Genomic DNA, 16,887 nt, shown 5'->3' with positions numbered 1-16,887 from the left:
TGCTGGAAGGAATACTAGTTTTAGATATTAAATCAAGCACTGCAATTCTACTCATGTGGCAAAATGAATCCACCTGCAGTCTTGAAAACACCTTAGGTTCAAGTATTTCCACCTGTGCACACTGAGCCCAATCATATTCAGCTGTATTGCTCAAGAGATTGTAACAGCCAAAGGCACAGTGCTGCCAAACAAAACAGGCAGGATAACCTGAGCCTTCAGTTGGGGCAGAATTTTAACTCACTGAAATAAGCCATGCAGTGTAACTAGGGGAAATGTTTTTAAGTTAAAAGAGGGAAGATTTAGGTTGGATGTTAGGGGGAAGTTCTTCACTAGGAGAGTGGTTAGGCCCTGGAACAGGCTGCCCAGGGAGGTTGTGGATGCCCCGTCCTTGGAGGTGTTCAAGGCCAGGTTGGACGGGGCCCTGGGCAACCTGATCTAGTAAAGGTGTATGTTTGGTGGCCCTGCCAGGCAGGGGGGTTGGAACTACATGATCCTTGAGGTCCCTTCCAACCCGGGTCATTCTGTGATTCTGTGTGTAAGTACAGTCAGCAGGAGGCTCATTAAGCCCGGCTGTGGGAACGAAGCCACGTAGCTCCACCCGCGGCCTACACCAACACACTGACGCAGCGCCCCCCGTTGCTACGCACCCGACCCTCACAGTGCGCAGGCGCACCGCCGCCTCTTAAGCACGGACCGGCGCCAAGTGCGCATGCGCACAGCAGACCAGCGCTGCGAGGGCGAGTGGGAAGCGGCCGCGCATGCGCAGTGCGAGGCGCGTGGTGGAGAGCGGGGCGGTGCCGACAGGGTGGTTACGGTGCGAGGGGCTGCGGAGCGACCATGGACGAGTTCCAGGCGGGGGAGGAGGTAACGGCCGGGGGTAGGGTGGCAATGGGGTTGCCCTGCGTTTTCCTTCAGGAGGCTGTCGGCCCGTGGAGGGTCTTGTGTTCTAATTTCAGAACGCCCTGGGCCGCTGGGAGCCCCCATGGGCTGGGAATGGGCGATGCTGCTTTGTTGTTAGGCTTGTCCGCTGTGAGTCGGGCAGACAATAGCAGAGCAGCCGAAGGGACGGAGCTGTGTCGGATCGCGCTGCTTTGTCCTGGTTCTGCGCTGTGCTGAGCATCAGGGTGCCCCATCCCTGGAGGGTTCATCCCTGGAGGGTTCATCCTCCTCCTGGAGCTTGCAAGGCTTTCCCTGCTTTCAAGGCAGCAGGGAATGCACACACTGGTTTCCAGGAGGCGTTTTTCTTTATATCGCCGGCTGAAATCGTCGTGACAGCTTCTCCTTGAGCTGTAAATCGATGCTCGGTCTGTGTCACTGCTCTGACATGTCGGTTTCATTCAGCTGTGAGCCGTGTCTGAGCCGCAGACATCAGTGCTTACTGTCAGATGAGTTTACATGTGGACAGAAATGCTGTATGCGTTATTTTATGAAGCTTTCCAATTAAAATCTGGGAGCTTTAACTCAGTGTCAATGTTAATTCATCTGTCGCTTTTGATTACTTTGTTAACAATGTTCCCTTGACTGGGTTCAGGGAGTAACTATGAGCTATGCCAGACTCTGCATCTGGCTCACAAGAAACCTAACATGCATAAATTAAGCTTTTAGCGTGCATTTTCTTAAAGACATTGTAACTGTGTATGTAGAAGTGTGTGTGCACTGATGATTTACAATTCTTTTGTAGACATCTTTTGTCGTCGATGAAGTCAGTAACATCATTAAAGAGGTAAGCTAACATTCTCACTGTGGTGCGGGGATAGAATACGCTGTGTGCTAAAAAGCATTCAAGGAAATCTGTTACCTGGAATTGTGTTACACATTAGTTGGGCTATTATTGAGGCATAGGTAATTAGAGATTAATTTAGCCATTGAAAATGATACCTAGGCTTTGTTTGTTTGTTGAATAGTTTGTTTGAAATGATTGAACTAATCCTTGTTGCTAAGGAACTAATTCTTGTTGCTAAGAGGAGGTTTGTTTTCTGTGTCCAGTTCCTATTGCAGAGTAGGCGGGCCTGGAAAGTGGGTGGGCATGCTCTGCTATAGGCACTCCTGTCTCCTTTGAATCTGAAGTACTTTGGTAGTTACTTCTTGAACAGCTTCTGCCAGAAAAACGTAATGATAAGAAACATGCAACTTTAGGACACAAATAAAGCTGCATTAAAAGAGCTTTCCTCATCAGTAAACCGGATTGTTTGACTAATGGCGTCTGCTCTGTTAGTAACCAAAAGTTACACGAGTCTTTTGTTTTGATTTTGGTCCTTATCCCCTCAAAAATGACTGCTGAAAACTCCATACGGTATTTCTATAGAATAGTATCTGTGAATGAGCTGCTGTTCTGTTCAGGACTGTTTAAACGTGAGACCCTTTTCATAACTCAGGCTGGAATAGGAATTACTGGGATAGGAATTACTAATGAAGAATAAAGATAGCACAAAACGAAGAGGAGGAAGGAATATGCAATTATAACTTCCGTGTCTGCTTCAAACTCTGAATTACAACTTCTGCAGCGTTTTAAAACGCTTCCAACAATCCTGAATAGTATTTAGGTCTACTTCTGTCCTCAGTGTTCCACATTCAGATGAGTTAATGGGATCTTTGTAGACTGACAGCAATGTAACTTAAGCGTTTGTTACCCACAGGCCATAGAAAGTGCAATAGGTGGCAATGCCTACCAGCACAGCAAGGTGAACCAGTGGACAACAAGCGTGGTGGAACAATCTCTAAGCCAACTCACCAAGCTGGGGAAACCTTTCAAGTATATTGGTGAGCTCAGCTTTCTGTTTTCCAATAAAGGTGGCACCGTCTGTTTAGTACTTGTAAGCATGCATGTCTGTATGTGTGTGGATACGTGTGCTGTAACGAGTATAAATGTTGCTAAATATCAATGATAGCAATACATTAATAAAAGCTTCTCTGCTGACAAACAGTGACCTGTGTGATTATGCAAAAGAATGGCGCTGGGCTACACACAGCAAGCTCTTGCTTTTGGGACAACTCCAGTGATGGTAAGGAGCTGCACTGCTGGATGCTTCAGTTTGCAACTTTAATACTAATCCTCCTGAAACTAAGCAGCATAGATTTTTTATTTTAGAATTGAGTGCTGTAGTTTTGGAGTAATAGCATAGTTTTGTATTGTTCCCCATCGCTGTGATAATGACTAATAAATGGTAACGTGGGATGCTTAGCTGTTGCAAAAGCTTCCTTTGTAAGGTTCTTAAACAGCAAATAAACATGCATATAGAAGCATGCATTTGAATATTAAAGTCACTGCAACTTTCTTCTGTCTCTGAAAGCTTTGTTTTGTACTTGTAGGAACCTGCACTGTGAGATGGGAGAATAAGACCATGTACTGTATTGTCAGTGCCTTTGGACTCGCAATATGATTGCCTTGGGACCAGTTGTACTTCAGTTCTTTTCTACTCTGGCGACACTTGATTCCATCTCTGCTCAAACTGTGAATGCACTGAACAACTTCCAATTTTAAATGTACTTTTTCTGTAACGTTTCTCAGATGTGAAAACATGCTGTTACATGGTTTGTGTTTGTATTTTCAGTATTGTACTGGTGTTGCCACACTGTCTTAAATCTTCAAAGAACTTCTCTTTAAGGTGCTAATACTGAAATCAGCTGCAGCGGAAGCATTTTCTCTAGATTTCTTTTTTAAAACCAAATTAAATAAGACACAAACTTTCACACTTTGTACTCTTGGTTAGCATTAAATTATTGAAATTCATAACCAGTGGTGTGACTCATTTAAATAACTTCAGCCTGTTGGAATTTCTTAAGAGTTACACATCTGTTACCTCTCTAAACTATATTAATATAGTTTAATAGTTTTATATTAATATGAATAATTATTATAAATAATAATAGCTTTATATTAATATAGTTTAGATACATACCTAGACTACACCTCACTTCAACGTATTCCAAGAAATAGAGGCACCTTATAGGAAAGTTTGGGACCTGTTTAATCAGCTTATACAGCATCTAAGGCAGAGAAGAGCAACAAATCAATGTCTGCATTTTAAAAATAGGCAAGTTTTTAGCATTCTAGAAGTGCTTAGCAAGCTATATGTAAGAAATCACTTGCTGATGCATTCAGTCACTGCGTTAAGTATAGAAGGTTTAGCAGGAAACTAGAGCAAGACTTATTTTCTGATCAAAAAGACAATGAGTTCTGATACACTACCATTTTAAGACTGCTTCTATGAACTACAATGCTGCTGACAAACGTGCTGCCTTGTCACCACTTTGTAGATTAGGAAGATAGTTGTCTAGTTAAGAAAACATGAGTGATAGGCACTTCCTTACAGTTAGGAAGCTGTATGAGATGTTTCAAAGTCTGTCAACTCAAGACTGTCTGCAAACAAACCATCACCAAAATTCCCTGGTTAATGTGTGCAAACAGCCTCCAATCCATGTAACCAAGTTTGAATACTCATAAAATACACACAAAGTGAAAACAGTAGGTAGTAATACAGAAGGAAAATAAAAACCAAGACGAGATAAAGATACAAAACTTTATTATGAACATATTTAACAATGATTTCGCATGTGAAGCCTTCCAAGAAACTCCATTCTCAACTCCTGCTTGAAGTAGTGTTTTTTGGTTCGTATTCAAGACTAGGATGATGCTTTCCAACTTAACAGATAATTTGCTGTCCTTAATACAACCTCTAGACACAGAATATTTAACGTGGGCCCATGCACGCTTTGTCAAAGCAGCATTTAATTTACAGCTTCTCATTAAACAGAGCATTTATCTTACACGTATTATACCATTTTGGTACACAAATACTCCATATTTCAGCTTCATTTTACATATTTACAAACCTCTTAAAAAAAAAATTTTACAGTAATGCAAAGTTTCTTACTGGCATACACAGAAGGAAGTGGGTGAAAACTAGGTGACTGGATACAAAGCTGTCTTTTGGCTCAGAGGTAGGAGATAGATTAAAGTCTTTCCTAGCTGGAAACATCCTTCATTTTCTTTTTTCAAACAACATTAGTTTCATAGGTTTGCTGGACTTCCTTACATATGTTGAACCTTATGCTACTTATTCTTTGCCAGTACCAGGAAAGTTTCCAACCACTCCTAACACCGACTCCATTTAAAGCGCATGCTGTGGAAAACAGCTGCCGTGAATGGGTTCATACTCAACTATAACTGATTCCTTCCTTGGAAGTCCCATCTTGATCACAATGGACACAGAAGTCTTGCAGTTACTTACTAGCAGGCATCTCCTGGAGAGCAGCAGCACTACATCTGTGGTAACTCTGTTTTTCAAGCTCTGATAGGGAACTATTTTTTAACAAAAATAGTGCCTAACCTGGCTTCGTATCCAGATCTCTCCTGTTTTATCCTTAGGTTATAATCCATTACTTGGTGGTGAATTTACGCCACCTACTCCCAAGCTGTTTGCAAGTACCTCAAGTACCATAAGGGGAGTGAAGCTGAGATATCTTGCTAGCAGATCTGCTTCACTTTTTCCATTATGAATAGTATTTCCTATGACAGTTCTCCAGTCAAGCTTGCTATTACTGTTTTGTATGGTAAACGCTGCTTAGGCGATCTCTAAAGGAAATTAACAAGTTATTTTTATAGTGGGCCACTTAATTTGAAGCACCTATATCTCCATCTGAGCTTCCCAACTTTCATTTCAAAGGTAGTTATGTGGAAAAGTTAAGGTAGACAAAGGGGCAAGTGAAACAGGCTGAGAACAACTTAGAAATAATCACAGAATGACCCAGGTTGGAAGGGACCTCAAGGATCACAAATCTCCTACGTCCTGCAACAGGCAAGGCCCACCAGCCTCCCAGTTCAATACTAGACTAGGCTGCCCAGGGCCCCATCCAACCTGGCCTCAAACACTTATATTTAAAATAGTTTTAGGCAATGACACTGTACTTGAGGTTTGACTGTAACAACCAGCTCAGACTGTGATAATAAACAGTACACTTTGCACACATTGTCAAATCAAGTATCTTACAACTCAGAATTAAACAATACGGCAGTCAAAAAGGTTTGAATAGGTAAGGACATGAAGTTTTGAAAACCTAATTTCTGTACTCACTTCAGTGCAAGTGAAAGGGGCCTGGGGTACGCAACAAACATCTGGTCGGCTTTGGAGCATAACTGTGCAAATTCAAACAACTGTAAGCCCCAAGAAGATCACATAAGGAATAATATGAGATTAGGATCATCTCTTTGAGGTTAAAAATGTCTAAAAGAAAATGTTGGAAGTATGGCTTCCTAGAGTTTGTTAACAAAAAACCCACCAACTTGATACATCTCTGTAATGTTTCCCTGCATGTTCTTCTAAATGGACACCAATTAACAACAAAACTAAAAACTCTCCCTCTTCCTCGACCCTTTCTTCCCAGCCCCCTTCACCCTGTTTCCTTGCTTTAGCCATACATCAATAGTGCTTTGGCTTCTAACAAACAATAACTTGGTACACAAAGCTGTATATTCCAAACATCCTCAAAAATTACATATTACACAGACGCATAAAATCTTACCACATCTCTCTAACAGAGTGCAGATTTAAATCTCAACTATTTTTTATGACAACAGATTTGCAACCACGTGAAGCGGTTCCTTTGATCATCTGTAAGTAAACCGCTACCCTGCAAAGTCTTCCCTTAATGCTCTTGAACAGCTACAAGGACGATATTGTGCTGCAACAGCCTAAACCAGCTGCACAAATGCAGAATAAATCTACACCTCCTCCCCTCCCCCCCCCAGTGTGATTCAGTAAGCTTAGTGCAACTTCATTGCACTGCTCTGCTTAGACTAGTTCTGTCATAAGCATGATTTACTAGTATAAGCCAGCACCATTTTCTGCCTAATATATCTTTTCTACAGTAAGAGGGCAGAGAAATGTTACAAAAGTACATTACGGTTATAAATCTATTTTTTAAAGAGACTGGTCAAGTCCCTGAAAATACAGAAGCAGTTGGAAACCAACAGCATCCACATAAATATAGAGCTGAATGTTAGTGTGGGAGAAAAACTGCTTTCAAACAGAGAAGCAGCAGCACTAGAAGCAGCAGCACTATACGAGGAATGCTGCATTCCCAAATAACTGTTCCAGCACAAACTGGAATACAGAACCATAAAACGTATGGGTGAAAATTCCAAGCAGTACTGCTGGCAACTATGGCATGACAGAGAAGTTGAGCTATGCACAGAACGTGCTCAAAAGCTATTAAGCAACTTGGAGGCATCAGCACCCGTAATTGTTCCCAGAATGCACGTTAACTGCCAACAAATACAACTTCCTGAAAAAGCCTGATGTAGAAAAAGCATCTAAAATGAAATGTTTGGAAATATGAAGTCATACTTCTCCACGGAACTTTATACTATATTCTTGTAAGTGTAACAATCTCCTCCAGAACACACACACGCAAATGTTCTGACTTCCTTCTGAGGTTTATTGCTGCCTAAATATTTTCTGTTAAAAGGGCTGCTGGAAAAAAAAAACCCAACAACAAAACAAACTGGTTTGCTGGGTTGATAAAGCACGCTATGAAACCTGTATCATGCAAATAACTTTGGACCACAGCCCATTTTTGCTCACTAGAACTTGACTATTTGCACATATCCCACACTTAGAATGTATCTGCTAAATCCATTTAAACGAGTTAAAAGAATGGTATGAAGTCTATACCGCCTCTTAGGAGGAATGGGAAGCTTTTGTTTTCCTGCATTTCTAAAAATAAAATAAATTAAAAAAAAAAATGGAGGCAGAGGGGAGAACCTTAAAGCACATCTTTCCCTGCCTCCAGCCCAAATGACTAAGGTAGAAAACTGAAAGGAAAAAAAAGAGGCACTTCATACAGCAGTGAACAACAGAAAAGGAGATAGCAAAAACACAAGAGGTTTAAGATGCTCTGTTCTACATTATCCTAACGGGAGGGGGAACAATGACAAACCACCAAGCAGCAAAGAAGCAATTTTAAAATCAGTACATGATCTGTGACACCTTGAAATGGACACAGACTTAAACGTTAGTCCAGAGACATCCTGCCATCAGGCATTTTATAAGATGCATATAAATTTTGGTTTCCTTGAGTTCCCACCACAACCTTTTCAAGCATTCTTTTCTTTTCAGCTTTACCTCTGTAAGCAGAAGCAGAACACCCTTCTGGAATTCCTTGTTCAGATGACAGCAGACTGTAAATAATCCAAGGAAGTGGTCCCTCTAGGAAAACTTCAAGATATCTTTAATTCCAGCTGAACAAGTCTATATCAAAATCACTCCATCAGTCACTGTCCGATTCCTCTTTAAACTTGGCTCTAATAGCTTGGCCATTCTGAAGTGGCATTTCTTCATAGTCGCTCCTGTGAAATAGGTTTGGTTTTTTTTAAACTTCTGAATGTGACAATCAGCTTGTAAGTCTAAAATAAGACCAAGTTCTAAAATACAATGAGGCACTGAATTGTTACTTGAGTAAGAGGTTTGTATTTTTGTGTTTCTCCTGCTTCTTTCTGGGGTTATGAAAAGTATGCCTGACTTCTCTCCAGAGACTGATATACAGTAAAAATTACTTCAGTAGCTACAAACCACTACTGACAAGGATTAGTATGCAAGCAAGCTGGCACTACTGCTACTCCATTATTCAGGTACCTAAATGAAGGCAAGCCACTTCAGACAGTGCACACAGCTACTCTAGCACTTGCTTGTTCAGGTTACAGCAGTATTAAACCACTAGCACAGGAAAGCCTGGCCTGGTACATTTCCATCTGCTACTATAGTTTTTACGTTACATGAACTCCCACAAGCCCTGAAAATTTTGCTACATTTGGTTATTGCTATTTAGATAAGTGATGGAGACATAAGATGGACCATTATCCCTCTCTGTAGCATTTCCATATGAGTTGCCCCCTAGCTAACTCCCTGATTCCTCCAATCATTCCCAGCTTGGAAGGAATTCCTTTCCATTCACATATCTTGCTGTCTTCATTCTGTGACCCATTCTATTCTAAATACCAACTTACCCATTTGTATCAGCGCCTTTGCAATTCCTTTGAGAAACCAAAACGAAAAGAAAACCAAAATAATCAAAACAATACACATTCTCATTGTATTTCTCTTTCAGAATAAGTTGCTTCTGTTACACAAGCAGCCTACTTCCACTAATAATCTATGAAGTCTTCAGTTATTCAATTAAGAAGGAAAAGAGTATTACAGAAATAACACACGACAAGCAGCAAACGTATTTTACAATCTTACCCGTAAATCACATCATCGTCTGAATCATTCAGCATTGAAAAAGCAGGATTATCCTTCAACTGCGATTCTGGAAAAATACAAATAAGGGTTAATTTAACACATCAAATTTAGAACCACAGCTGCACTTTCACTCCAACACTGAATCAACAGACTCAAAAACTTACAAGGCAATCATGACAACAGCTTCACAAGACTATACCTAAGAATTCTTTCCTTTAAATTCTCCACCCTTCAGCCCACAACATCATGGAGTTCTTAACATCTTACAAAATGACATAATGTTTCTTCATATTTTCAGATGCATACTCTCCATGTTGTATAAGTGGATCTCCTCCCTTGTTCAGTTTCATGCCATATTGCTTTAATTTGCAAACAGGTAAGTCATATTTGACCATTTTCATTATTCCAGTGTTCATATATTTTTTTTTTAAAGCACAGACTTAATGACCTTGTTTGTTCTAAGTTATAAATGCAGTGGACCAAAGCTGTAAATCAACAACTTGCTGGCCCTTTTCCATCCTTGTAATTGATGAAGGAAGGACTTGTAACTTTATTGTGAGACAAAAGGAAGGTACGTACTTTCCATTGGCTATTTATGACAAATCTCTCCGCCCTGCCTTAAAACTATGAATTTCTGTACTATCTATTGCTGACAGCTGCTGTTTTAAACTATATGCGATAGAGTCCAACCCATCAATTTGCTAAAAGCATCCTTTTTTCTAGCAGGTTTTTACTTTGCAACTTCTGCAGATTAATACTTCTTGCAACCTTTTATCTTCACCTCCCCACTTGTCTTCCTTAACAAAAACCGGCATCTTCCTGCAACAGTACAATCAATCTCAACACAGAAAAAAAGTCTAGAGAAAGAGCCAGCTTCACAATCTACTGCATTCCTAAATCATAACTCCCAGGGTATTTTAAACGCAGTGCTTAAAGCAGAGAATGCACCCTGTATAAGTTTGTGCTTTACAGCATCTTTATCTGTTAGATAGGAACAATGTATTATAATTACTATGTGAGACAGATTATATCCTATAGATAGGAAGGCAAAAAAGTGCCACAGATTTAATCCTTTGCCTCCCTTTCAAATGGGCTCTGCGCAACCCTCTCCCACAGCAAGCCCCCTCAGATTCCTCAAGATCCCAACAAGATAGGGAGCAGCTTAACTCCTACATGTCCATTAGCCTGTTTTTCATATTTCAGTCATGTTTGCCAGCATGTAGATGTATTAACCTTACTGTTATAACAAAGTATGAATGAAGTACTCTTGCTCTTTAAGGATTGCCTGCGAGTCAGCTCAAAAGTTAGAGCAGTATTTGCATACATATTTACTATAAGCTCCATCAAAAAAGTGTAAGAATTCAAGTCAAGCCAATTAGTTGTCAACATTTCAGTATTCCTTCAAATTTCCAATACTAAACTACTCAGGAGCAACACAGCTTCTGTAAGTGCAAAGCAAATTGAAATTAATGAGACAAGAAAGCATATAAAGATGTTACATAGTATGTTCTAACATGAGAACCCTTGTCATATAAGTTTACCAGACAACTGAGATTCAGTAAGGCTAAGTATAGGGAGCTGCACCTGGGTCAGGCCAATCCCAGGTATTTATACAAATAGAGGGGAAGATATCCTTGAAGCATCCCTGTGGAGAAGGACTTGGGGGTCCAGCTTCTCATCCATCAGGACATGAGCCAGCAGTGTGCACTTGCAGCCTGGAAGGCCAACTGTATTCTGGGCTGCATTAAAAGAGGAATGGCCAGCAGGGAGAGGGAGGTGATTGCCCCCCTCTATCCAGCTCTTGTGAGGCCCCATCTGGAGTACTGCATCCAGGCCTAGGGTCCCCAGTACAAGAAGGATATGGAGCTCTTGGAGCAGAACCAGAGGAGGACCACTAAGATGATCAGAGGGCTGGAGCACCTCTCCTATGAGGACAGGTTGCGGAAACTCGGCTTGTTTAGCTTGGAGATGAGAAGGCTCCAGGGAGACCTCACTGCAGAATTTGAAGGGAGCATATAAACAGGAAGGAGAATGGCTGTTTTTGAGGGTGGATAGTGACAGGACAAGAGGGTATGGTTTTAAACTGAGAAAGGAGAGATTTAGATTAGAGATTAGGAGGAAGTTTTTCCACACAGAAGGTGGTGACACACTGGAACAGGCTGCCCAAGGATTTTGTGGATGCCCCATCCCTGCAGGCATTCAAGGCCAGGCCGGATGTGTCTCTGGGCAGCCTGGTCTGGTGGTTGGCAACCCTGCACATAGCAGGAAGGTTGAAACTAGATGATCATTGTGGTCCTTTTCAATCCAGGCCATTCTACAATACTATGAATTGCTTTTCACTTACCGTATAGTGCATTCTTCGAGGGGGAATACACGAAGGCTAACGTGTAGAGATAGAAGTTCAGTAAACCATAAAATGATAAGAACTCTGCTGGTAGAAAGTGTCAAGGATTTTACTCAATATAGCTCCATTCACATAAACTCTGAAAACAAGACCCAAAATGTATGTAAGCTGCTTCAACAGGAAGGATGTTTACCACAATAAAGTTTGAGAGCACAAATGGATGAACAAAATGTCACTTTTTTTTATATTAAAGGACAACTAGTATACTCAAGCTGTTTCTAAGTAAAGTTCTAACTGAAGATAAATCTTCAGTTTTAACACACATAACATCTGCTGAGATAAGTTCTTCTCTTCAGTAGCGAAACATGGTAAAGATCAATAGTCTACACTGCTAAAAGAAAGCGTGGGCTTTCATTCCTTTTGAAGAGTATCAAATGCAGCTGTGGTCTGTTTGATACAAACAAATTAGACGGAGACTGTCTCAGCTCATTAAGCTATTAGAAATAGCTATTAGAAAATAATGACATGATGCTCTATCAATTTTGATCAGGGTTTCAAAAGCCCACCTAGAAGTCAACAGACTCAGTCCTTATGTAAATCATCTTTGGCATCTGGATAGGGAGCTAGGAGATATGATTTAGTGGTTTTTCTGTAGGTACGGTAAAGGGAGGATGGTTGGACTAGATGATCTTGTAGGTCCTTTCTAACCTTGTGATTCTATGATTCTCTGTTTTAAGTACTTCCCAAAGAAAACCAGATCAATATTCTCAGTTGAGCAGCATCACAACACAAGGATATAATTCTGATAATGAGTTGACAGCTCAGCAACAAAGTTGTCCTGAAGAACTTGTGCTCCAAAGCGTAGATAGAGTATAACAATGCTGTGGGGGGCAAGAGGGAAAAAAAGAAAAGTAATGGCATATAGGTAAACTGAGCCTTTAGAATGCAAAATTTAAGCGTAAGCTCAATAGTCGATTAAAAAATAATTATGTTAAAATGCCATTTATTTGAAAACATATTTTGTTTTCATATTTCTAAATTAATAATGATTGTTTTGTGATTTAAATTCAGCAGTCAATTTAATAAAGAAAAAAACAACAGTGGTCTATTATTGTCATATTTCACCCACTAAAGACGATCCAAAAGTAAACAGCAATTTGAAATAGCTGTTTGGAGTTGGGGACACAGATATAAACAACAACGTAAAACTACGTGAACTTCTGCTTTACAGAATAAGGCTCATAAAACTCCAAAAGAGATCGACAGAGCACTGTGATCCCCTCAGCAATACAAAATATATCTTCCACTAAGTCTTCCAGTATGCTTCGACAGTAGTGGAAATACACAAAATGTCAACAAAAGCCTTAAGAAAGGGCTAAAAAAATTATGAATTGATTACTGAAGTGATCATATAGAAAAAGCACATCTCTTAGTTTCACTGTGTATTAACAAAAAAGTGTATATTTATAGCCTTGAAGGAAAAGGTTATAAAACTTTGAGTACTGAGAAATGTTCTCTGAAAAGCCTTACCTAATGACGAGCACTACGAAGGTTAATGCAGTCAAGAATTTTAACCTGAGATCTGACAAAATTGAGAAAAATGATAATTAGAGAATTTACTCCTACATCTAGGAGAAGACACCCTGCTTAGAGAAGAATCAAAACAAATACTTACCAACATAAGGCATGTTACGGAGTTCTGAACATGCTCTCACTATCAGGAACAGAAGGTAGAGAATATATGTGGTTGCCACCACAAGGAAGAAGATTTTCATTCCCTATGAAAAGAATATTAATTATTATTTAACAAAGTTTGGTCTATTTCTGCTTTCTTCAGTTGTACCCTGCAACAGAAATTGTAATTTTCCAAAGCACAGTACATAATGGTGCATTTATTCAGGGCAAGTATACTCATGAAAGGAAGTACAAAATGAGGATGGAATATGTCAAGGTAGACTTTTTTTAAGCAAACATATTTCCTGAGAATTATACAGGAAGCCATATAAATTATATCTTCCTCTTCAATAGGGAAGTCTTAAATTTTCTAGTACAGAGGACCTTCGCAAGAGTCAAGATATACAACACTGACTTAAGCTTAAAGAAAATCATCTGTTGGTTCCCACAGTCATCAGTCCCTGACAAAACACAGTGTTGAGTCTCCAGATACCCAAGATTATTGCAAGACAGTTTACCGTTCTCACTGGGTTCAATTCAATATAGCCTATGTGTGATGTGAAGCAAAATGGAAAGTACCCTAGTCCCACTAAGATCAACAGGCCAGCAATTTACTAAAATGTTAGATTTCAGTGGAAAACTGAGAGCAAGTGCTCTCATTGTATTATATAATGGCATTTGACAATTGAACATCAAGGAAACATTTCTGACTTACCTGGAAATTACCTGTGTCAACTCTGTATTGATATGTAGGATCATGTACTTCATTAACACTGGAAAAGATTCAAAATGAATAATTGGTACTTACAACACTACAAAATACAAGGTCAAAAAAATACACAGACCAGGAAATCTACTAACAGAAAAAGTGTTTAAAGTTACTGCACAAAGACTGTAACTAAAGATCTTGGCTGTAGAAATTGGTGCAATGCTATTTTTATCTTTTTAGAAAATATGTAATTTTGTAAATTCCTACAGGCCTTCAGGGGTTACTGTTTCAATCTTATCTTTGGTAATAAGAATGATACTCAAGAAATAAGAGCTGTTTAAGCCTTTACTTCACACAAATTCTGATGATAAAACATTAGTACCAACATATCCTGCAACTGCACCACATTCAAAAATGTGCAACGGCAAGAAATACATACTGAGAAATAAAGTGACAGACACGCAATTGAGAGTAACATGGTGGAGAGGTTTACAAACATATCAAAACTGACAGTTTTCTGTGTGGAATATTGACACCTTTTTGTAAGTGACTGAAACAGTGACAAAGAGGAAAAACACTGAACTCATCAACTCAGTCTTGAGAAGGAGATGCATAACTTGGCTAAGCTCTGTTAATACCAATTGTGCAGGCTGAACAGTTTTGTTAAACTGTGGGAACAGGGAAACTGACGCTTCAAATACTGAAAAAGCTCATAGGAAGAGTTCGTTGGAGGGAGCCCTACCATACTGACATATTGACTTCCAGTTCTTAATCTAATGCATAAAATTAAGTACTACTAAACTGTCCATGAAGAATTCTATCTTCAAAATCAGTCACATTTTGCAAAACAAAATATAATTTGAACTCCATTTCTTTACCACAATCAAAGACAGAATTACAAACGGTCTTCACACTCCTGAACAACTTCAGTTCATTACTTTTCCATTCAGTTTTAATTTACTTACGTTTGCCATACTCCTAACGTAACAGAAGCAAGCCACAGCAGTCCCACAATAAGGAATTTGGGCAGATAGAAGGTTAAGCACTTCCTTTCTCCCTGTTGATAAAACAATAGCATGGTTAAGGAGAGAACCCACATTTGAATCCATCCCAGCAGAATAAAAGAACATTTCCTTTGTTTCATTTGATGAATTAGATTAAGACAATCACCTTTGATATTTTGAACTTGTACTTCTGATTACAGAATACACAAAATTGTATCGTTTGTGTTAAAGTTAAGATACAGAAGAGATTTGGGGCATCCTGATTTTAAGGTCCCACATCTTTCACTGACACTGAAATGACAGGAATCTGCCCCAGAGTTGACATTTCATTTTTTTGCAATATTTTAAAGTGGTTTTAAAAATGAACAACCATCATAAACAATAACAAAAGCCTTCAAGCAAGAACAACGGTACCATAATTCCAAAGACTGGCTTGCAAAAGCTTTGAGCGGAATGTCTCCATTTATCTCATTTAGCTGTGGCATTTTCAATACATTCTACTTCACCACAAATCATTTTAATTCTGTTTCTTACATTGTAGGTTAAAATTTTCATATATATATATATATATTTAAATTATAAAAATAATTTTATAAATTCATAAATAAATTATACTATATGTATAATCTATAATATTACATTATATATAATATTATAAACATATATAAATATAAATGAATATAAATATATAAAATTATTAAAATAAATTTATAAATAAACAATATATATATATTTAAATTAGGTTTTAGATTTGTCACCTTTTGAGACAACTGAATAAACAAGTACCGTCCTTTCAGTAAGTATGCTTGATATGGTTGCACCCCTACCTGTACTCTTATACCATGGTAGACACAAAGCCAGAACAATAAAAGCGCACACAGAAACAGTGATTGGAATAGGTCATCCAGCATTCCAGGAAACCAACTGTTCACCAGGAAAGAAAGGGGGAAAAATGGGTCTGTAACAAAAGAAAAGAAGTGAGGGGGGAGGGAGGGGGAGAAGGGAGAATAGTCTTTTAGTAATAAAAGGTAAAGTTGAATCCATCTGAAGAAGAAATAAAGATTTTCTTCAATTACATCAGTAAATGAAATTGGAGTTTGTTCTATCTTAAAATAATTTGCAAAGAAAATGGTACCTCCAATTGTCTGTAAAGCTATTCTAATATATAGTTGCCAACACCTCTGAAAGACTTTGTGTTTTATCAGACCTGTTAAACCATTTTTCTAGCTGATAAACCACAGAATACCTGAAAGACAAAAATTCTTTCGGTACTGCCAGAAAGTGGTAGAAATTGATGCAGTTCACAAGACCAAAGGCAGCTTCTGTTTTTAAATACGGTGTGAGTATTGGAAAAATACAGAAGTAAAGCTCATCAGGCAAATGCAGAAACTACATTTATATGTGAAAAAATCAGCATGGTTGCAGACTCCTACTGCAATCAATTTTAAAGGGAGTTTAGGGAAAAGAACAAAGCCAACCTATTGATTATAACCTTAAATTTAACATATTTTATAAGGGTTGTTCTTTTATAAATTAGTTTTCTGAAGCGTTATAGTCAGCTACTCTCAAGTTCAAGGCCAAACTTGAGCATTCTCTTTCTTCTTGTTTATTTTGTGATGTTGTGTTGTTTTTTAAAGATGCTTTATAAAAAAAAATCCAGTACCGTTGTAAAGCAGGAGGAGAGGAAGGAGGATAGACATCCATTTCTGTTCGATACCCCAGTCTCTCATGGAGAATTTTCGTAGAGAATGTGCAAACAGACACTAAAAACAAACAAACAAAAAATTAAAGGAAAAAATACACCCTACATATCAATTTACAGCATACTGCAAACACTACTTTGCAAGGTCTTTCACACTGATAACACAGTGAAACAGAAGTCTCATCTTGTTCCTCCTTTAGGAAGAACTTTGCTGG

The 16,887-nt window shown here is 38.9% G+C and overlaps 2 protein-coding genes across 6 annotated transcripts in view; one reads left to right on the top strand and one right to left on the bottom strand.

Annotated features, from left to right (window-relative positions):
• The first annotated feature begins 764 nt into the window (after positions 1–764).
• DYNLT1 (dynein light chain Tctex-type 1) lies at positions 765–3,733 on the top strand. Of its 2 annotated transcripts, XM_015858342.3 has the most exons (5): positions 765–864; positions 1,682–1,723; positions 2,637–2,760; positions 2,925–3,002; positions 3,310–3,733. In XM_015858342.3, the coding sequence occupies exons 1-5, from the start codon at positions 838–840 to the stop codon at positions 3,378–3,380; spliced, it is 342 nt and encodes a 113-aa protein (XP_015713828.1). In that variant the 5' UTR covers positions 765–837; the 3' UTR covers positions 3,381–3,733. The 2 variants fall into 2 exon arrangements, with proteins under 2 accessions (XP_015713828.1, XP_085399622.1); XM_085543496.1 differs by lacking the exon at positions 2,925–3,002.
• A 773-nt stretch (positions 3,734–4,506) lies between these two features.
• Positions 4,507–16,887, bottom strand: part of TMEM181 (transmembrane protein 181) — a 29,914-nt gene continuing 17,533 nt past the window's right edge. For all 4 annotated transcript variants that reach the window (XM_015858338.3, XM_015858339.3, XM_015858340.3 and 1 more), the window contains exons 8-17: positions 16,634–16,733; positions 15,798–15,928; positions 14,932–15,023; positions 13,973–14,030; positions 13,259–13,361; positions 13,114–13,165; positions 12,382–12,464; positions 11,584–11,673; positions 9,240–9,306; positions 4,507–8,347 (exon numbers count right to left, since the gene is read on the bottom strand). In XM_015858338.3, the coding sequence (XP_015713824.1) occupies positions 8,269–8,347; positions 9,240–9,306; positions 11,584–11,673; positions 12,382–12,464; positions 13,114–13,165; positions 13,259–13,361; positions 13,973–14,030; positions 14,932–15,023; positions 15,798–15,928; positions 16,634–16,733 (855 nt within the window). In that variant the 3' untranslated portion in view covers positions 4,507–8,268. The remainder of the gene's footprint in view (positions 8,348–9,239; positions 9,307–11,583; positions 11,674–12,381; positions 12,465–13,113; positions 13,166–13,258; positions 13,362–13,972; positions 14,031–14,931; positions 15,024–15,797; positions 15,929–16,633; positions 16,734–16,887) is intronic.

Source organism: Coturnix japonica, chromosome 3 (genome assembly GCF_054131305.1).
Source record: "Coturnix japonica strain WE chromosome 3, WE-NBRP24, whole genome shotgun sequence".
NCBI lineage: Eukaryota > Metazoa > Chordata > Aves > Galliformes > Phasianidae > Coturnix > Coturnix japonica.
The sequence above is the reverse complement of the archived record's forward strand: the minus strand, read 5'-3'. Positions and strand labels throughout refer to the sequence as shown.

What these genes read in the sequence shown, in the direction of transcription:
- DYNLT1 (XM_015858342.3), top strand. Translation starts at nt 838, where the DNA reads ATGGACGAGTTCCAGGCGGGGGAGGAG. An exon ending in TCAGTAACATCATTAAAGAG is followed by an intron (nt 1,724 to 2,636) that starts GTAAGCTAACAT and finishes TGTTACCCACAG; the next exon opens with GCCATAGAAAGTGCAATAGG. An exon ending in GAAACCTTTCAAGTATATTG is followed by an intron (nt 2,761 to 2,924) that starts GTGAGCTCAGCT and finishes GCTGACAAACAG; the next exon opens with TGACCTGTGTGATTATGCAA.